The 22,607-nt window shown below is 41.1% G+C and overlaps 1 protein-coding gene across 5 annotated transcripts in view; it reads left to right on the top strand.

Annotated features, from left to right (window-relative positions):
- Window positions 1-22,607, top strand: part of LOC143283778 (eukaryotic translation initiation factor 5B-like) — a 74,037-nt gene that overhangs the window by 13,526 nt on the left and 37,904 nt on the right. For all 5 annotated transcript variants that reach the window (XM_076590135.1, XM_076590137.1, XM_076590136.1 and 2 more), the window contains exons 14-18: window positions 1,367-1,477; window positions 2,480-2,547; window positions 3,192-3,333; window positions 3,954-4,085; window positions 6,515-6,697. In XM_076590135.1, the coding sequence (XP_076446250.1) occupies window positions 1,367-1,477; window positions 2,480-2,547; window positions 3,192-3,333; window positions 3,954-4,085; window positions 6,515-6,697 (636 nt within the window). The remainder of the gene's footprint in view (window positions 1-1,366; window positions 1,478-2,479; window positions 2,548-3,191; window positions 3,334-3,953; window positions 4,086-6,514; window positions 6,698-22,607) is intronic.

Below are 22,607 nucleotides of genomic sequence, written 5' to 3'. Positions count from 1 at the left end.
GGGATGTCCTTGGCAATATTCTATTGAAAATCCACTTTGATATTAAAAAAGATACACTTACAGAAAGAAAAAAGCAAAGAAAGAAAGGTGGCTATGGTGATGAGTTTTCCCCATAGAGAAGGGGCAGCCCGAATATCACACAGATTTTTTTTTTTATGAAAGACAATACTAGAAATACAACACAATATGTGTGTATGACAGTCAGTTGTGTCTGACTAAAACGATCAGGACAGCAGTAGAGGCAACCACTAGCCCCCAAGGGTGCAGCACCAAGAGCCAGTGCAATATTACCTCTTTGTTTGAGAGTGATAGTCCTATGCTCAAGACTAAGCTGTGAATGACCCATCGATTTGGAGAAACCGTTGATAACACAGCTCTCACTCTGCTGTTGGCCCAAGGGGCCAGCTGTAAACTTACGTCAGTTTCTGACACAAGCGTTGAGCGGACAGTACAACACAATATATTTTGATATCTGAATGTACTCAGCTGCTATGAAAACTCCATGTGTCATGAACATAAGCTGATAAAAAAACAACAAATGACAGTCGTACCAACAGTTCTGTCTCATACCTTTTTACACATCACTATAAAGTAAAACTATACTTGATCTTGGTTTATGGTTGTCTGATAAATGATGTTTCTCATTATTTATCAGCCTATTTTGTTTTTTCATTTTGTTATGTAAGTTTTGATGCATGTTATATTGAACAGAAAGGAATGTTATATGTTATTAAGGTGAATCTAAATGTTGCCAACTTCACAGAGTTTGGGCAGTTTTCCAGATGATTTTGTTTAAATCACAGGTCTATTGACAGGTGCAATAGCCAAATGGTTAAAGTGTTGGACTTTCAATCTGAGGGTCCTGGGTTCAAATCTCAGTGGCGCCTGGTGGGTAAAGGGTGGAGATTTTTCCAATCTCCCAGGTCAAGATGTGCAGACCTCCCAGTGCCTAAACCCCCTTCGTGTGTATACGCATGTTAAAGATCCTGTAATCCATGTCACAGTTCGGTAGGTTATGGAAACAAGAACATACCCAGCATGCACATCCCTGAAAACGGAGTATGGCTGCCTACATGGCGGGGTAAATAAACAAAATGATCATACATGTAAAATGTTTTAAATGTTACATGTTTGTCTAAGTGTCTAAGTGTAGTGTGCGTGCCTGAAATCTGATTGAATGACACAGGAAATTAATCATGAGCGCCCAGATCGATCAGTCTAGAGGAGGGGGAGAAAATACTGGCGAGTGTGGGATTTGAACCTGTCCGCTCAGATTCTCTCGCTTCCTAGGCGGAGGTGATACCACTAGGCCACCACTCTACAGAAGGATGTTTGGGTGAAAAAATGTGATGATTGTGTGTTACAGCTGCGTCGTACAAATGTACAAGACGGAGAAGCAGGGGGCATCACCCAGCAGATTGGTGCCACAAATGTACCTAGAGATGCTGTTGTGGAAAAGACCAAAATGTGCAAAGATGTAAGGATTTAAATTTTTGTCTCTCTGTGTGTGTGTGCAAGCGTTGGAATTTATTTTAGTCATTTTTTGGTATGTTTTTCTACTGTGTTTTTATCATTGGATTATTGAGGTTTCTGTTTTGTCATTTTATGATGATCTTTATGGCATTTTAGGGTGTTGAAGAAAGTATTGTGCAAATGTGACTATACACACACAGTCTCTCTCTCTCTTTGTATTGTATTACTCTTTTTGTCACACCAGATTTCTCTGTGTAAAATTTGGGCTGCTCTCCCCAAGGAGAGCGTGTCGCTACACTGAGACCGCCACCGTTTTTTTTTTTCTTCTTTAAAAAATTTTTTTCCTGCCTAGTTTTTATATTTTTGTTTGTTTTTTGTTTTGTTTTTTCCTCTTCTTTCTCTTTCTTTTCTCTCTTTCTCTCTCTCTCTCTCTCACAAACACACACACACACACACTCTCTCTCTCTCTCTTACTCACTTGCCCACCCAAACTATCTGTGGGCATGTGCTGTTTTGAATTTTGTACAGGGATCAAAGCATTACATGAAAGTCTGTAAAATACAGCATGCAATCTTGTCTGAACAGAGTGTATGTTCTGTGAAATGTTTCTCACCAGTTGCATTGCAAATTTTGTCTGTTTCATCAATGTGTCTTGTATTTTACTCCCCTCAGTACTTGTCACATGTTTACCCAACAAGTTAAAAAAAATCTCTGTTCTCTATCATAACAAGTAGTGCAGATTTCTTCTGTATTAATATGTATATTGAATTACACGTACTATACCATCATGTAACGATGATCGACTGGTGCAGACTCTGGTAGGGGTCAGATTCTTGTTCTGTATAAGATAACTCTTCCGAAAGTGAGAAGTCGAGAGAAGATGTGGCTAATAGTCTCCCTTGGTATTTTCCCTCCTGTTTGTTTACATATCTTATGTAGCAACCTCTTTTCCGTACATTAATGCTAGTTGATGTCTTACAAGGGTTGGTCTGTCATGTTTTTGTAGTTTACAAAGTCCGACCTGAAATTGCCTGGACTGCTGATCATCGACACACCCGGCCACGAGTCTTTCAGGTCAGTTGATGGATGTTTCATTGCCATACTTTTATTCAGTTACACGTACAACATTATGACTCATTGGTGCAGACTCTGGCATGGGTCTGATTGCTGTCCTGTGCAAAGCACAACTCTGCCCAAGCTGAGAAACAGAAAGTAACTGCAGTTGATATTGCATTGCATTGTATTACTCTTTTGTCACAACAGATTTCTCTGTGTGAAATTCGGGATGCTCTCTCCCCAGTGAGGGCGCATTGCTACAGTGAAAGTGCTAGCCTTTTTTTTTTTAAATCTGCTCCAGGCATCTCTCTCTCTCTCTCTCTCTCTGTCTCTGCCTTTTTCTTTCTGTTTTGGTTTGCTTTAACATGAATGCCTGCTGATTGCATATGAACTGTTGAGCGATGTGTGTAGACCATTCAAGGTTGTTTCCAACAACTGAGCAAAGGATTTGGGAAGATTTAGGGGAGTTTTCAACCCACTTCAGTCATGCTATGAATGTTATTTGTTTAATGAAACTGGCATTTTTATTTCAATCTTTGCAAGATAGAATAATAGTTTTAATGCATTTTTATTTGCATGCTCATTTTGTAAACCAGATTTTTTTTTTAAATGACCATGAAGTCATTTGCATCTATGTTCAGGTTCAAAGTGTTCTTTTCCAGCAATCTCCGATCCCGAGGTTCCTCACTATGTGATATTGCCATCTTAGTCATAGACATCATGCATGGTCTGGAGCCACAGACCATAGAGAGCATCAACTTGCTGAAGGCCCGGAAAACCCCTTTTGTCGTTGCTCTGAACAAGGTGGGTGTAGTTGGTGACAACATTGTATCAGTGATCTGTACCTGTGAGTGTGACAAACCGTGACATTATCTTGTAAAAAAAGAAAACGAGAAAAAAAACCATGCAGTTCAATATGTTTTTTTTTTTGTTTTTTTCTGGAGGATGTTCTTCTGTCATGAAATGTTTTTACTGAGTAAGTATATCTTTATGTTTCTTTTTTTCTGATAACATTTTTTCATTGAACTGTGCTGTCATTTGGGTTAAACTTTGACAGCATCAAGTTTAAAAATGCCATTGAACAGTTTCTTTTTTTTTTTCCAGGATGATGTTCTACTGTCAGGAAGTTTTCATTGCGTATATATATATATATATATATATATATTTGATATATCTTGGCCTTATATTTGATACATGCCATGTTGTGTTTTTAATTTCTCTCCTGAAAAAATAAATCAACAGTAAAGTAAAGTAGCTCCATGTAAGGAAAGACAAATCCCTTTTGACATCCCATTGATTGATTGATCCCACACTTTTCTGAAATACTACTCTTCTCAGAACCACACGGCTAGACCAGGAATGGTTTATCATGGCTTGTACATGGGATAAAACGGTGACTGATGTGAGTGGGTGATGGGTTTCAGATTGACCGGTTGTACGGTTGGAAGAGCTACCCCCAGAACGACGTGCTCAACACCATCAAGGCCCAGTCACAGCACACCAAATCAGAGTTTGAAGAGAGAACCAAGCAGGTCATCACCCAGCTGGCTGAGGAGGTGAGTTAAAACAAATCATTTCAGTTACACATGGGTGCAGACTCTGGTAGGCCCAGAGGGTCTGATTCCTGTCCTGTGCAATATGCTACTCTGCACACAATATGCTACTCTGCACAAGGGTAGATATCGAAAGATGTGGCTTGAAGCCTTCCTCAGTATTTGACCTCCCTCCTGTTGACTTGATTATGCAGCATCCACTTTTCTGGCAGCAGTCTTCCATTTGTGCAGCCAGTGCACCATTTGGCTGTAGTTTAGCATTTCCTGTTTTTCAAATTTCTTTTTTGACCCATGTTTATGAACAGTAATCACATTGTCATGTTTCTTTGTCTATAGATATATATTTGTTTTTAACTTAAAATTGAACCAAGTGGATAAGTTGTTTGCATTTCCTCTTGTCTTTCAAATTTCTTTTTAGACTCCAGTGTATAAACAGTGATCACCTTATCTTGTTTGTCAGTATGTGTTGGCAAAGTGGTTAGCTTCACACTGACGACTGGGAGGACACTTTGAGCCCCACCAGTGAAGTGGTTTTTTCAGCCCATGACCTGCCCTCACCCAGACTTGAGCATGCTACTAGCCACTGTTGTTAACCCCTAGGCTGCCTGCATGACGAGATAACTCGTCATGGCAAGAATGTATGCTTCGCTGCCTGCATGACGAGATAACTCGTCATCGAAATATTCTGACTTTTCCCTGGTTTGCATTCACTTCATTGGCAAAAATAGTGGTAGCTTTAGCCTGGGGAATCTCTCTAGAGTCTATTCATAGCTAGAAACCCCATCTACGTCATGAAGCAGTCCTTTATTTGAACGTTTTGGTTGGGTCACTGTCCAAGTGTTTGCCTGACTTCTCTCCTCGCTCGCTCAACAAAATGTCGGACTGACGCCGTGCTCAAGACATGCGATCGTGACGAACTAAATCAACCAAGATTTCTTTCTTTAGCTGATGCTCAGAAGGAATTGAAGCGTAAATTCGAAGAAGATAGTGATGAACATTTATAGGACGATCTGATAGAAAATAAAGGGAGTAATCAAGAGAGTGGCCAAGATGCGACTGTCAGTGAGTGATGCCGGCTGTACAGATGTTAGCAGACGACAGATGACCGAATTAGCAGCAGAGCGATATTCTTGGCACGCAGAACTGAATCAAGTGACCGTGTGAGAGGGGTGAGGAGGAAGGGGGTGCAGACTGAGGGGGCGTGGCCTCACATCCATCATATCACTTGGAGAAGTCACAATGTATTGTGTATCTATCTCTTAGAAAAAAAATATATATATTGTGGTTGTTCTAGTATGATTTTGTGTTTGCAGATATCCATTTGTCCAGAAAATATGATGTTTTTGTGCAAATTACCTGACTAATGTTTGTAATGAACAAGTTGAAAATGTGACAAAAAACAAAACACTGATTTCAAAACAACAGCATGTCACTAAAAATATATAAAATGGGAAAACAGCATGTGTTTTGTATTCTTTATTCATTTACCTTTCAGAAAATATATACTTTTATGGGTCTTTCTCCAATAACAAAGAGCACAGAATTTTTTGAAAATTTATACCCGTTTTTTTGTGAAAAAACCCTGGCAAATAGATTTCACTTAAATCTTATTTTCCTGGCAGCGAAAGGGTTAAATAGTTAGTGTTAAGGACTAATATCTGGGAGGACATTAAGAGGCAGGTTTTTCCATCCCATGGCTGGCTCCTACTCAGATTTGTGTGTGGTATGGACTCAAATGCAAAGACTAGGTTTAGGGTCATCCACTTCATCAAATATTGTTCAAATTTACTGACCAGCACTGCAGTTACCTGTAATTCTGAGCCTGGTTGACACCAAGGTATATTCTTCTCCTTCATGGGCTGCAACTCCCATCTTCATACATACACAAGTGGGCCTTTATGTGTATGACTGTTATTACCCCTGCCACTTTAGCATACTCTATTTTCAGGGGGGTGCATGCCACTTGTGTTCTTCTTTCCATAACCAGTTGAATGCTGACATGGATAATGGGATCTTTAATGTGTGTATTTGATCTTCTGCATGTGTATACACATGAAGGGGGTTCAGACATAAGCAGGTGTGCACATCTGTTGACCTTGGTGATTGGAGAGATATGTTATAATAGTCCAGCCTTGTCAAGTTGTCCCGAACGTGAGTGAACCCCAATAGCAGCATTATCATCACCCTATCACCATTCCCCTTTCTCGAAATTGAAAACAAAATATCCAAAAATCCTGCGACACTAAGAAAAACAGGAAAAACAAAATAAGCAGACAACAGAAATTTTAGGATGCTTTGAGCTAAAAATTTTTTTTTTTTTTTATAACCCAAACCCACCCTCTGAACCTCCAAAACAACACAAAAATTGTAAACTAGTCTGAAAATCCCTGACCTGCAGTACCATTTTTCTTGGTGTGTGTCTGTCCACTCAGGGATTGAACGCAACCCTGTTCTACGAGAACAAGAACCCCAAGGAGTACGTGTCCCTGGTGCCCACCTCGGCCCACAGCGGGGACGGCATGGGAAACTTGGTGGCTCTCATCTGCTCCCTGACCCAGACCCTGCTGGCTAAACGCCTCGCCTTCTCCGAGGAGCTGCAAGCCACCGTCATGGAGGTCAGTGGGATGAGCCATTGGAAATATGATAATGTGTGAGGAGGGACTTAGAATGAGCGGCGTGAGAGTAATGCCACTGAGATGGTGCAGATGATTGAGCAGCAAAAAAAAAGAAAGAAAATTTATACTGAAAATGAACGTACATTTAATGGTTTATACAGCGCTCTCAGACTTCTCAAAGTGTTTTACAGTAATGTGTCGTCCATCAGGCAGAAAGTACTCAAGAACAAACACACATATTCACACGGACATGCACACGAGCGCACGCACACATGCACAGAATCTCTCTGTGTCATGCACGCACACATGAGTATGCGTAGAGTGAGGAAACATGGATCCATAGGATGCAGATATGGAATGGTGTGCCTCAACTATGCAGAAAGCTTGAATTGAAAAGGGATGATTTTAGATCAGTTTTAAAGGATGTGTATTGGTCTAGAGGTAATGCGTCCGCTTACGAAGCGAGAGAATCTCAGCGCACTGGTTCAAATCCCGGCAGAGTTGCCAGTATTTTCTCCACCTCCACTAGATCTTGAGTGGTGGTCTGGACGCTAGTCATTCAGATGAGATGATAAACCGAGGTCCTGTGTGCAGCATGCACTTAGCGCATGTAAAAGAACCCATGGCTGGCAAAATTCTATAGAAAAATCCACTGCGAGAGGAAAACATAAAAAAACTGCAGGCAGGAAAAAAAAAATGATTCCCAGAGACTGGAAATTATTGAATGCTAGAATTTTATAAAGTTTTCCAGAGTGGCCTCCAGTGGAAAGAAAGCTGGGTTACTTCCCTTGCTGCAATAAGCATTTGCAATCAAAAGAAAATGGTTACCTTTTTTATTATGAATATTTTTTTTTATTTATACATTATTTATTGATTTACCCATTTCATTTATTTATTTATTTTGACTAAATAGATTTAGAATAAATATTAAGTGCTTGTGTTGGCTGTAGATGTTCAGGGAAAAGGTGAGAGAGTGAAAGTTCGGGTTTTGTTGTTTGATTTTTAATGCAATGTTGACCTGCAACATTCCAGGTCTAGACTTGATAAGTATAATTGAAGTATAAAACATTGCATTTGAATGTGATTGCTTGCTCACATTCTCATTGGAAATAAAGTTTTATTCCTTTGAACATTTTACGAGCAATTTCATTTAGAAGTCATATAAAACGTTTTGCATTTTCATTTTTATCATGTAAAAAAAACCCATCTCCCACAATTTCATTCAAAATGACAAAACTGGACATTTGAATATAATTTCCTTTTGTATAGTCAGATTCAAAATATAATTTTTTTTTTCTTATTAATAAACATTTTTATTCGATTTTAATATTTAAGACATACATACATGCAAAAATAATATTTGTAATTATTGATAATGTTATTTGTTATTTGCATTATTTAAACTATAAATCAGGAAAACAACACAACATTGTTTTTATACAGATAAAAAAACTACAGAAATAAAAAGTCATATGCGTTGTATAAAAAAAAGTAATCATATGAACGGAAAATGAAAATAAATAAAAGAACAAACATTACATTTGTGGTTTTCTTTCCTCCTCCTCGTTGCCTTCAATCATTTTTAGGTATGGGTACCATTTTCTGGAAAATGCTATGGACATCATTCCCATCAAGTGTATATATTTTTTGGTTTTATATATGTTTCTTAAGTCTGTTAGGAAATGCTTTATGCATAGTTTGATTTTATCTGTTCTGCATGTATAAATGAAATGTTTTGCCATTAGAATGACATAGTCAAGTATTTCATCTGTTTTTGTAATATCATCATTTCCAGATAATACTAACTCTATATTCAGCTTTATATTCACACAATTTTCACACTTTTCCTTCAGTACATTCTCTGAGTCTCCCCAAAAGAGCTGAGTAAATGTGCAGTGCCATAATAAGTAGTGTTGAATTGTGTGTGTTTCATTTTTACAGAAATTGCACATCGCTATTTGTTATACCCTTTTTTTTTTTTTTTCTTTTTTTCTTTTTTTTTAGTATTTGTAACCAGTATACCGTGGCATATTCTAATCTGGAAACATTTCAGTCTTACTTCCTTTATGTCTTTCACTTGTTTGATAGTGGTATCCCAATTTATTGCAGTATCTAGTTTTTGCTCCCACTTGATAAAAGAATTTATATTATATATAAAAACAGGTTCAAGTAATATACCATAATATACTTTAGATCCTTTCTTAACATTAGCTATTATCTGCAGTGCTTTTGGTTCTTTATTGCAATTTTTATCTGTGATAGTAATATTGATTGTGCTAAAGTAACTTTTATGGAATGGATAAATCCCATATAGTATATTTACAGTAAATAATTAACCTTAACATCATATTTTTCTGTGAAATCTTTGACTAAGGAAGCCCCCATTTTCATCCATAATATCTCTAACCAAAAAAATATCTTGTCCAGTGTTTTAAATAAACAGTCTTATTACCGACTTTAGATTTGTCGTTGCGAAAAAGTGGTTCTGCGAGTGTCTCTTGTGCTTCTTTTAATCTAACATGTTTTTTTAAAATTCTCATATGCCCAGTATTCATCTTTCCAGAATCTATTACATTCAACGTTCACAAATTTTCGTGGTCCATACAGATCCAGGGAGTTGATTTCTGGGGATTTGACTAAGAGTATTTTTTTCCACTTTGCTGTTCCTGTGTGTAGTTTCTTAATCCATGATATTTTTAGAGCCTCTATGTACTTTTGTATATTTGGAATACCCAAACCTCCATTTCCAGCATTATGTACTGTATATATTCTTTTAATTTTATCTGTTTTATCATCCCATATAAAATCATTGCACAGTTTCTGCAGTTGATCTGTCTCTTTGTCCGGGGGATTGGTGAGAAGAATCCACAAGTAAATAAGTTTTGAAAGTTTAAGTGATTTTGAAATAGCAATTCTACCAAGGGGTGTACATATACATTTTGACCAAATCTTAAAAAGCTTAGCGTCCATAAATTTATCTCTTGTATTCCCTTCAGTTATTTTTGATAGATCTTCTGCTGTGAACCAAATACCTAAAAGTTTATATTTTGGGGGGTTCTGTTTCATTTTCTTTTCTAGTAGATACCGGTGCTTTGAGTTCTTCATTCTCCCTAACCAGACATTCAGTGTTTTATCATAGTTAATTTTTAGCCCTGAAAATTATTCAAATCCCTCTAGTGTTTCAAACAGCTTTTCATATGAAAATATAAAATGTTTGTCAATTTAACATAAATGTGGAGTGATGGCCTAGAGGTAACGCATCCGCCAAGGAAGCGAGAGAATCAATAGATTGAAACATAGTTCTATTATTATGTGCTGATTTGAAATATGAAACAAAACTGTCTGTCTTATTTCGAATTATATATATATAGATACGATATTAAAATGTGTTGCTGTAGCATATACCCGTTTGATTGATTTAGCTTGGTGCTTTCAGTTACACAGTTATCAGGATATTGATTATGGAGTTTTATCTTAATGCTGGATGGTTTATTCTGAAGTCTGTATGTATTGCTTTGTCCAATTTGTAATTAACTTGAACTTAGTTAATGGACCTCCTTCATTTTTTAGGATGTTTTTCCCTTCTCTGTACCTGTTCCAAGTCGTGGGTGTTCTCTTGTCATTTCACTTACGCTGTCAAAGCTTGTCTGCTTCCTCCTTCCCTCCCCTTAGTCTGTTGTTTGTGTGTTGTTTTAGTGTGGTTTTGAGAGTGTTTTTGTTTGTTTGTTTCTTTGTTGGTTTTTTGTTTTCTTGTCCATCCCTCTCCCTTCCTATGCAATAAATTTTACAGAAAACTTTTTTCTTTTTCTTTTTTTTATTAAAAAAAAAAAAAAAATTCATTGTTGGTATGTACAAGTTGTAACAACAAATCATCCAGCTTGGCACGAAGGCAGAGTCAGAATCTGAGAGAGGCAACAGCAAGCAAGCCTGTCTCACACAGAATAATGTATAAGATCAGCACTCTGTGTTATAAATGTATTCACAAATCTGCCCCTTCATGTCGTTGTGGCTGCCTTCACCTCTACACTCCCATCTCGCTCTCTACGATCGGCTTCGAATCCACTCTGTTTACGCATACCCAGATTCAAACACTCCACTGTTGGACGCCGTTCTCTCTCTGTCTCTGGACCTTGCATTTGGAATGAACTTCTCTTTCGCTTCGTTTAGGTCTCCACACTCAAGTCTGGCCTTAAAACCCACCTTTTCACAAGATAGCCTCCATCCCCTGCCTCTTCCTTGTCTTCAGTTTCTTCAGTTTTAGAGTTATGCATGCGTGTGAATTACTGGTGTGAAAGCACTTAGATTTTTCTCTGCACAAGATACAGCGCTATAATTATTATTAAGTCTGTGCAGTTCATGTGAAGCAAGATGTGAAATGCCTGGGTTTTTTCCGGTGGGAAAAAAAGTAACATGCTAAAAACCTGGAGTCCTTTTAACCACTGTGGCCATCAGCTAAGATTGAGTGAACTTTGGTCAGCTTCTAGTAATTTGGTTTGGTAACTCCCTCTGTCTGTGAGTAAGAACACTACGACCTGTGCAGTGCAAAACTGATAAACGTGTGTTACAATGATTACCACACATACCAGTATTCATATTTATCAGGAATTGTACATGCAGAGAGTCATGGAATACTGGAAAAGTCTTGGAAAAAATGAGAGAATCATTTCAAGGGCTGGAAAAGCCTTTGGAAAATATGTTTTGTCCTTCAGGGTCTGGAAAAATCTTGGAGTTTTAATTAAACCCAGGACCAATACCATTCAACAAAAAGTTAATTGCATTAAAATAAAAAAAATTTTGAAGTGGTAAAAGTTGAGTATTGACACTGGGATATTTGCCAGTCTTTTATTGGCGGTTTGGCAGACAATTTTTTTATCTTTTTAGTCTCAGGCCTTGACGTCTGATTATGTTTATGTTCCCTTGATTGTCTTGCGTTGTTAAAATAAATAATTTAAAAAACCCTGACTACAAAATTATGTGACTCTGCAGGAGTGCCTCTTTCACCTTGGACTTTTGAAGTTAAGATAGGGTTTCTACGGGCTTAGCAGCAGAAAACATGAAGCAAATTTTAATCCACTTGCTAAGAAGACAAATGTGTTTTGGCTGTTGAAGAAGAGAAAGAGATGAAGGTGGAAGGCAATACTTTAAAAAGGAAAAACAAAAGAATAAGGTGTGTGGGAGTGGAACGTGAGGGATGAAAAAAGAAAAAAAGAAAAAAAGGAGTGAAGACAAAAGAAAGGGGTGGGTGGGGTTGTAGGGTCAGCAATGAACATTGCAGCAGTGAACATTACACCTTCCGGTGGGGACCTCCCCATGAATGTGACAGACTGTTTCTTTTTGCTGGCATAAGCAGGAGTGGGGGTGGGGGAGACAAGTCATTCTTATTTAAATGGCCATTGTTCCTCCTTCCTTCACTCAGCTTGTAATCCTGACTGCTGTGTGATGTACTGCCCAACGTAAAGCCGCGCCACACATAGGGCTTGGTTTATGCTGCAAGATGTCATCTTCCTGTGTGCAGGTGGGGGAGGGGGAGGAGGTTTATGGCTTCCTGTCTTTCCTCCCTCCTCCCATTACTCTTGAAACACAACATTGAAGGTGTGGTTTTGGGGTATTTTTATGAATGTTGATCTCTTTTGTTTCTCTTTGCTTAAGAGTTTGTTGAATTGACTTATATTCTTTTCTTTTCTTTTGTTTTCTTTTTTAAAATCTTTTAGATACCTGTCAGTCCTTATTGTTGTTTCTCCTTGCTCATTAATCAAGTCATATGGGCTGTTGTGCCTAGGTGTTAGCTCAAGGTGAATCATGAGGTCACACCTTGATTATGTGGATTTCCCATAACTTTGTTGTAGACCTGTAGTAGAATTTTGCAGTTGTGGATGGGTCTTTTTTTTTTTCTTTTCTTTTTTAATGGGCCTTGTACACCATTGAAGTGTCATGTATGCCCTGTTCAGCTTTTTCATTTGAATACTGCCCAGTGAATGGTTTGCAATATGGGTTCAGAAAGCTGACATTGAGAGACATAAACATATCATGCAAGCTGCATTTTACATTTTTAAAATCAGCATGAAAAAAAATGAAGGTTCTGAAAGATTTGGGAGTAAATTTGATATAATTTCAGCAGGTAGTGTAATCCATTTGGTGGACTTTGTTGTGCTTCCCTGTGTCGAAAGGTGTGCTAAAAATAAAGTGGACAAAGGCGTGGTCAAACATTACCAGTAACAATAGTAAGAAAGCGACAGTGCGGTTGTTGGTTTTGAGAGTTTGCAAGGATTGTGTGCTTGTTGGTGTTGACGAGGGCTTGCAAGGATTTAATGCTTTTATGTAAATGTAAGACCAAGCCGTTGCTGACATGGTTGATTATGGACCTTTTGATTTTAACATTGCCACGCTGTAATATTGATAAGTTAACATCACAGGCGTGCATGCACACACATGTACATGTGCGCACACACACACACACACACACATTTTTTTAAAGAAGACAGATAGGGAGAACCTAACCAGAACAGTGTGGTTCAACTACGTCTCCAGTCCAGTTGTTTGTTTGGTTTAAATAATCTTTAATTATTAAACAATACACATTATTACAAAGCAATGAATGACAAAAGAGCATCAACAAGCTTAAAGCTTATACTGTGCTCACAACGTTGCACTTCAATTTTATCATGAAGGCTGATGAACAATATTATCAATTGTATAATATTTTGTTTGTCTTGTGGGTATCATGGTTAGCAGTTTTCAGTTCAGGAAAGTGCTGCACCCCATGTTTGCATTATTATCATAAGTATTTCTATTGGTATAATTATTATTAATATTAGTGATACTGATATACGCCTATCTTAGATCAGAGACCAAGTTCTGAGCGCGTAACAGTCATTTATGCATCAGGCTGCCTACCTGGATAGAACCGACTGACAGCTGCCTTTAGGCTCTTGTCATTCATTTCCTGTGTTACTCAGACAGGTTTTAATTTAAACTGAGTTTAATCACGTACACACTTACACACACACGTGTATGTGTGTGTGTGTATTAGAGTGGGTTTTTTTTTTCTCTGATTTTATCCAGTGACAACCCTTTTGTTGCCATGGAATCTTTAGCATGTGCTAAGTGCATGCTGCTTGCAGGATTTCAGTTTAACATCTCATCAAAAAGACTAGTGTCCAGACCACTACTCAAGGTCTAGTGGAGTGGTGGGTGGGAAATACTGAAGTTCGTTCCAGAGCAGTAAAAAAAAAAATATTCTCACTTCCAGGGCGGACATGTTACCCCCACCCCCATTCCACATTCGCCCTGCTTGTGGATTGCCAGTTAGTCCTGCTGACTGGGCTTTGTGGTCTTTTGCTAGGAGGCTACTGCTACCAAAGACAGTGCCCTTGCTTCTGTGTGTGTGTGTGTGTGTGTCTGTCACTCTGTGTGTGTGTGTGTGCCTTTGTCTGTCTGTCCCTAGGTAGGTGTATGTGTGTGACTGTGTGTGTGTGTGTCTGCCACTCTGTGTATGTGTCAGGATAGAGTGGGAGAGGAGGGGGGGGGGGCATGTCTCTTGGTGTGTGTGTGTGTGTCATTCGGTATATATGTGAATGAGAGAGAGAGGGATTGTGTGTGTGTGTGTGTGATTCTTGTGTCTTGTCTGTCACTGTGTGTATACAGTATGTGAGAGAGAGAGAGAATGTACAGAATGCGTGTGTGTTGGGACATTTAAGACGTTTTTCATCCTCCCCTAACTCCCGTCCCCCACACACAAAACCCACCACTACCCGTCCCCCACCACCACCACCCTCAAAAACACCATCTCCTCCTGTCTCACTCTCTCTCTCTCTCTCTCTCTGAGTCTCTGTGCTGTGGCCTCAAGAAAGGCACACAGGAAGTTGGCTGATAATTGCAGTACAAGTTGCCGTGTTTGGCAACAATCTGCTAACAACACAGTCGAGGTATGGCCAGTCACACAGGTCATTGACCAGCGGTGCATTCATTCGTGTACACGTCTAAAAGGGAAGTGGGGGCAGGGCTGTTGGAAAAAAAAAAGGAGGGGGAGGTTGGGCGAGAGGGGTGGGGGGGGGGGGCTTAGGAAGGAGGGTGGAGGAGGAGTTGCTCTACTATCGGTGGCATAGTCCTGAGTTTGCTTGACCAAACAAGTTCAGACTCTCGGTTTTTTTTTTCTTCTTCTTTGATACATCTCTCTCTCTCTCTCTCTCTCTCTCTCTCTCTCTCTTTCGGTTATATTAACATTTTCTCCTGTGATACACGTCACACTCTCTTTCTTTCTCTGTTTCTTTCTGTTCTGTTTTCAGTCTGTCTGCCTGCCTGCCTGTCTGTCTGTCTCTCTCTCTCTCTCTCTCTCTCTCTCTCCTTGCCCTCTCTTTCAGTCTCTTATCCCCCTCCCCTTTGGAGGAGAGGAGAGGAAGGAAGGAAGAAGGATTAATGGAGTGAGGAAGTGAGTGGGTGTGTTGGCGAAGTGGGGTTGGGGGGGGGGGGGGGGGCAACTGAAGTTTAAAAAATGGAGGTTCAGAAAAATTGAATTGGGGCCAGAGGTACGGTATGTGTGTGGGGGGGGGGGGGGAGGGGGGATGGCAGAGAGGGGAGGAGGTGTTCTGAGGTGTCGGAGGAAGCAGGAAGTCCAGATTATGAAGACTTTGTTTCATCCTCCTACTCCTCCTCTTCCTCTTCCTTCTTCCTCTTACTGTTCTTCATCCAATCAGACTCCCCCCCACCCCCTCCACGCCCCCCCTCCCTCCCCCGATTAGTTTGATGTGTTTCTGGCCGACAGGACAAATATTAATACTGCGGCGGTGGCAGTGACTCGCAATGGAGCTCGTGTGAGGGTTTACGTTTCCATTGTTTGTGGGACTGAGGCAATAGTTAAATATTTTGAAAGCCCCGGGTCCCCTCCAGAACCGGATAACGATGGGGGTTGTGGACAAAGGTAAATATTATAGAAACAGGAAATGAAATCTTTGTGGTGGGCAAGGTGGGGGGGTGGGGGTGTGAGTACGAGAGGGGATGATGTGGTTATGTGGGGAGGAAGGGGGTAAAGCAAAGTAAAGGGGAACTAACTAGGATAAGGGGAGGGGGCTTAAAAGGGTAGAAGGAGGTTGGGGGTGGGTGGGAAAGCAAAGTGAAGGGAAGCTAATTTGGAGAAAGGATGAATCGTGAAATTTGGTGCGTGCAGAGGATTGGGTAAGGCTTGCCCTCTTCGATCTCCTTAGTTCCATCGATCATGTCAGTGTGATTTCCTGCACACTTTTCTTCTGCTTCTTCTTCTTTAAAGCGCCCAGAGCTCTTAGAGAGAAGGACGCTATATTATTTTCTTCTTCTTCTTCTTCTTCTTCTTCGTCATCGTCCAACTGCTGCTGCTTCCTTATGCTTCTCGTTCATATTTCATCTTTTCCTTTCCTTCATTTCTTCCTTCCTTCATCCACAGTGAATTCCACGATGATGATGTAATGATTGGCGAAGTGCATGCTGCGTATTTTTTTGGTGTTTCCATTTAAATGAACTCGCCAGATTGAGAAGATTAACAGGATCTTAAAAGTTAGTGTGCTAATTTGATCTTCTGGATGCAAATTATATAAATCCATGCGAAGGTGATTCAGGCACTGACAGGTTTGCATGTCTGTTGACCTGGGAGGTAGCTTTGAGAAATCTCCATGAAAACGATATGAATAAAAACTCCCATGTTTGACAAAAGAATTTTCGCTGTCAAACGAAAACTATTGTAAAATGACACGAAAAACACATATTGTATCATCTGATCTAACAGGTACGCTAATAGCTGTACGTTTTTACTCTCTCTTTTTTTTTCTTTTTTTTTTTCCAATTATGAAAGTTTAAGGCAAACTCAGTAACAGACATAACAAGTGACTGTTAAACGACGTGACCTGTTAACTGGATGTTTGAAGAAAGGAGAAGAAAGCAGCAAAATAGGCTGGAACCAGAAATGGTTAATGCTGATTGCGTGTATTTTTGAAGCAAAGGAGGGAGGGAGAGGGGACATAACATGGTTACCATGGCACCACTGACGTCATCATCAGGCGATGGACAATGATAATGATAGGGTGCGACAAGAGCGGGTGTGGGGTGGGGGACGAGGACATCATTGTCACCATGGGGTCAGGTGGGTGGGTAGGTGTATCAGTGTATACTGTGTGTGTGTGTGTGTGTGTGTGAAGTGCGTGCGTCTGTGTATATTTGTGTGCGTCTGTATGGTGGAGAAAGAGCGAAGGGTTGAATTTCATTGAATGTAACAATGAGCTTTCCATTGATTAAGCAGGTGTGAGAGAATAACTGCATACCTGTAATAACCCGGGGTGAAATTTCATTCTCGTGTGCCAGCAACCTTTTGAGTCTCCGTCATGGCATTTTCTTGTTGAAATTCAGAAGCACACACAAGTACATGCACTCGAACAAAACAAAAAAAAAGAGAGAAATACATAAGCATGAACGCACACACACACACACACACACACACACACACACACACACACATATATATATATATATATATATATATTATGCACACACATTTGCATGCGCGCGCGCGCACACACACACACACACACACACACACACACACACACACACACACACACACACACACACACACACCACACACACACACACACATGCCTCACCCCGTCTGGTAAATAAAAGATATTTAAAAAAAAAAAAGAAAAAAAAAGAAACGTCGCGGTGTCCTGCTGCACTTATGACTATGTGAGCCCTTGTCGTTTATGTTTCCGCGTCGAAATTCATGCACATACACACACCCGTCTCTCTGTCTCTGTTTCTCTGTGCCTCCCTCCCCCTTTCTCTCCTCACTTACCTCCGTCCCCCACCCCTTGTCTGTCCTTACCCACCTCCCCCCCCTCTCTCTGTCTCGCTCTGCCCCCCTCCTCCTCTCTCCCCCCTCCCCCTCTCTCTCTCTAAAACTGCATAGGAAGGCAATACAAGAAGGCGTGCTTGGTATTATTATTATCATTAATATTATAATTATTTTCATCATCATCATTATTTTTATTATTATTATGTTCCATTTACAGCTTCTCTTCACCGGACCCCCCCCCCTCCCCTCCCCCACGCCCCCTCCTTCCTCACATAGCCTCCCCACCCCACCCCCCACCCCAGCCTCCCTTCCACCACCCCACCCCAGTCCCCTGCCTCCTTGGAACAAGAGGTGGTGTGCCTGGGTGGAGTCTCCAACACAACCACCACCACCACCACCCCTATTTCTCCTGTCAGTTGGGTTGAGGGTGGGGGTGGGGGATGACGGAAAGGAGGAGGAGAGGGGTTGGGGGAGAGAAGGGAAAGGGGAGTTAGTGGGAGGTGGGTGGGGGTGGGTAGGGGTCGGTGGGGTCAAAGGGATCGGTTAAACACAGTGACACGTGCATGACCATTGTGTGGTGGTCCCTGACTAGGCATGAAATGTTCATGTCATACAGGGTTTTGTGAAGAAAGGAAGTGTGTGCTTGCGTGTGTGCGTGTGTGTGTTTGGAGGGGTGGGAGGGTGTGTGGATGGAGGGGACGGGAGGTGAGGGGGGGGGGGGATTGATTGTGGGGGACCCTATCTGTTAGAAGGAGAAGAGGGTGATTTCAAGGCTCGGGCTTATGGCTTTAATTTACGTGGGTTTATTGATAAGGGAAAAGGGATAGAAGATGGTTAGTGTGTGGGGGAGCGGGGAGATGTTGATGAATAAATGTTTGCCTTGCAGTTTTTTTTGGGGGGTTGTTGTTGTTTTTTGCATACTTGTGCGTTTTGACCTGTCTTTGTGCTAAATCTAATTGGCCCCTTTACTGCTGACAAGTAATTCAGTATGCTTATCAGTGGATGGCTGTCACCTCACTGAGATCAGACAGAGTTTGCCAGTCAGGATGTCTGTTACCCACCCTGTATTTGAACTTCTTCCTCAGGGATTGCATAAATTTACTTTTGTTCTGTAAAAATAACTTACTCATTGATGAAAGACACTGAAAGTAAGTGGTAACTGCCTTTCAAAACTCATGCCACCCAGATCTTGTTTCGCCAGTGCTTAGCACTTGAGGAGTTTTGCACACATTTAAAAAAAAAAAAGGGGGGGGGTGGGGTGGGGTGGGGGGGTCACACTATGTTTGTAATCGCTGAGCTATCAGATCATGTGTTTGATCAGACAATGAAAAGGTACATCACTTCTTGCAAGGCTCCATCAGAATTGCTGGTGCTGTGCATGCATGTGTGTGTGTGTGTGTCCCTGTTGGTTTGTGTGTGTGTGTGTCTGTGTGTTTGCATTACAGTGTTATCATCCGTGTGTGGTCTGTGAATTTACAAAGGTTTCACATCTCGCTTTCCACACTGTGTTGTTGATATTCATGCGCTGGCACGCATGTGTGTGTCACACAGCCTGGGTGTGTGTTTTTTACATTGACAAGAAACCTGTAACAGGGAGAATTCATTCTAGTTTCGCATTTGTCCTTTTTTTTTTTCTTTTTTCTTTTTTTTTTTCTTTGTTGTTGAATTGTGAGTCACCTTATACCATCACCACTACCACTCCATCTGCAACTTTAAAAAAAGATCCAGGTAGGACATGACCTTTATCATGTAAATCTCACTGGGGAACTCAAAGCATTCACACACGCGCGCGCGCGCACACACACACACACACACACACACATGCATGCACAGAGTACCCACCACACAGCACCCACACAGGATGGACTGTAGGGTTGACACTTATTGAGGAGGTACTATGTCAACACCACAGTGTCAAAAGTCACAGCTTTAGGGAACGGTCCCCACACGTGTGAAAACCAGCCCCATTGGGCACGGACAGAGTTGTCAAAGGTTGGGGGGGAGGAGGGAATGATTTCATCAGGCTAGGGTTTCCCTTGCTTGTCTGGTCCTTTTCATTTCTGTGAGACAGCTGTATTGTTGGGCCTTGATAACGATAACCCTGGCATAAAGCATTTGTTGTTTGGCCTTGATAATGGTAACTCTGGCCTGGTGTACCTTTTTTTTCTTCCATGTTTTTGGATGGAGAATTGGTTATTACTATTTTTGTTGTTGCTATTATGTTATTATTGTTGTTATAATTTTTGTCATTGTTATTTAAAATTTTTTTTTTGATGTTGTAGTTATTCAGTTCTTGCCTCTGGAAACTTGAGAAAAAATGGAAAAGTGTGCAAATAGTTTGGGTTTTTTGTTTTTTTGTTTTTTGTTGTTGTTGTTTTTTTGAAGTTGTTCCTTTTATGGGAGGAAAGTGTGCTCAACAAATATTCATTATCATTATGAGAGTGTGAATGTGTTTAACATGATTTGTGGGTGATACACGAAACCCAACAGGGTTTTCTGCAGTTGTCACACATTAGTATTGGCAGAGGTATCAACTGTCAACACTGAAACATTGGCAGAGGTATTAACTGTCAACACTGAAACACCAAAAAGATAATTTCTATTACTGCTAATACCAGATTTACAGTCCCCCCCCCCCCCTCCCTCCCTCTTACTCTTACCTTTGTTTTTAAACTTTTTTTTATTTTATTTTTTAGTCTTACCTATATTTAAATAATAACATTCAAAAATGTGATAATCAATGCTTTTTATATTTAAACAATAACATTCAAGAATGTGATAATCAATGCTTTTAACTGGATGTCTACCATCACCAGTATGTGTGATTGGACATCAGATAAACAAGATTCCTCCTCGTTCTAGCAGGCGTGTACAGTTGGGACCAGAAGAGGAAGACAGACAGGTGGGTGCGTGGGTGGGAACTAATGTCTGGGGAGTACTCACCTGTCTCCTGCAGAACATTGATCAGGACTGGTAGTCAGGAAAGGGAAGGGGGAGGTGCAGGGAGGGGGGGGTTAGGATGTGGAAGGTGGGGTAGAGTAAGTGGGAAGGAGGTACGGTACAGGGGTGGGAGGGGGTGTGTGAAGGTTGCCCAGAGACATTTATTTGGGCTTACGTGGAGGCTTCTCCCATGTAAAGTTTGAACTTCTACTACTACTGCTACTATTACCACTACTACTAAGGTGAGACCTCCCTCCCTTCTGAAGGTTGTGGAGTTGACACCTCTGCTGTTCTTCACACCTTGTTCCCATTACCTGCACCTGGGCTTGTTGTCTTGTCTCCCTTCTCCACCACCCCCTGTCCCTCCCTTATCACCTACCCCCACCCCCCTTATCCTCCATCTCTGTCCCCCATTTCCTTTCCTCTCCTCACCTCCAACACCCCCATGCCCACCCTCTCATACCACGCCTTCCATTTTTTCTTCTTTTTCTTGTGACTTCTTCTCTTCCCCACCTGACACCTGCCGATTGTTTCTGTCTTCCAGCGACTTGTGTGGGTGGTAGTAATGTGTGGGGGCTTCTTGCACGCATGCAGAATGAAAAAAGCAGGCGCACATGCCCATGCACGTGTGTCTTTTTTTGTGTGTGTTTTGGTTGGAGCACTGTGAGCGTTGACTGTTGCATTCTCTCTCTTCGTGCTCTTTTCAATTTCTTTCTCATGTTCTGTCTGTCCTGTCCTGTCTTTCCTCCCAGCTTCTCTCCCAGCTGTGTGTTTGTCTCTCTCTCTCTCTTGTTCTCTCTCATGCTGACAAAGAGACCGAGGCAAAAGAGACAATAACGTTTCATTGCACCAATCTTGAAAAAACACAAGAAATTGTTGTGTTGTTGTCTCAGAGCCACAGACATAGTCTGCCATTCACACACAGAGCATTCATACATTTGAAGATGTATGCACAAATGCACACACATGCCCACATAAGCATGCTCATAGTCTTTCACACAAGCACATGCAGTGGCGCGCGCGCGCGCACACACACACACACACACACACACACACAAGGAGCACCACTCCTCTTTGAAGACACTGCTGAACTTGTCTTCCTGTTGTTGACATTGTTTTTAAAGAAAAGAGAGGTAAAGGGGCCAATGGAGACACAGTCACATCCATACCAAGTGTTACTCCTCCTCCTCCTCCTCCACAGTATCTGCTGTGTCAGCAAGGCTGTTAGTAGAACTAGCTGTAGGAATATTGAATTCAGTTATATTGTTAGCTTTTTCCCCTCTATCTGTCTCCTGCACCACACCTGTGTCCACCTCCACCCCACCCTCCTGGCGGCAGGTGCAAGGACATATGGTTCGGGTGTGGGGTGTGTGTGTGTGTGGGGGGGGGGGGGGGCTGCATTAAAGAGTCAGACCAATCTTCTGACCAGTGCTCCCACCCCTTGGCCTCCTCACCCCACCCCAGAACACCCCACCCCAGCCCAGATTGCCTGCCCTTGGCTTTTCCCCAGCCTTCCATGTTCAGGCTTTTAATTGGATAATGGTGCAGAAGTTGTTGCCTGCCACGTGTGAATGTGGACAAGGGGGCATGTGGGGCTCTTGTCCATGGTTTGTGATCATCACAGCAGCCCCCAGATTTTCTCCTGATCAGCTGTCATGCCCGCACACAACACCCATCAACCCTCAGCCTTGTCTGAAAAAAAAAGGATGATGCATTTGTAACATTGTGAAGTGTATAGGCCACACAGTTGTTGTGCTATGATCCACTGGGAACAACAACACACACATGCATGTGCATATAGTGCACACACATACGTACATGCACACACACACAATTTTAAAGATTTTTTTTTTTTAATCTGTATCACTTCAGCTTTTATATATATATATATATATATATATATATATATATATATATATATATAAAATTTTTTATAGGGGAGAGAGGCCGATGACCATTCAGCATATTCCAGTGATCATAATAGACCTTGTGTCAGTGACAGGAGTAACAACTCATCCATTAATTTAATTGGCAGAACACTTGTGTGTGTATGTGTGTGTCCACTGGTCACTGGTGACAGGTGCAAGGACAGGCCTTTAAGGACCCTTTTTCACCTGGTCATCATCTCCCTTTCCCTCCATTTCCTCTCCTCCA

This window comes from Babylonia areolata, chromosome 7, assembly GCF_041734735.1.
Source record: "Babylonia areolata isolate BAREFJ2019XMU chromosome 7, ASM4173473v1, whole genome shotgun sequence".
NCBI classification, from domain to species: Eukaryota; Metazoa; Mollusca; class Gastropoda; order Neogastropoda; family Buccinidae; genus Babylonia; species Babylonia areolata.
Note: the sequence above shows the minus strand (reverse complement) of the source record. Positions and strands in the feature narration are given on the sequence as shown.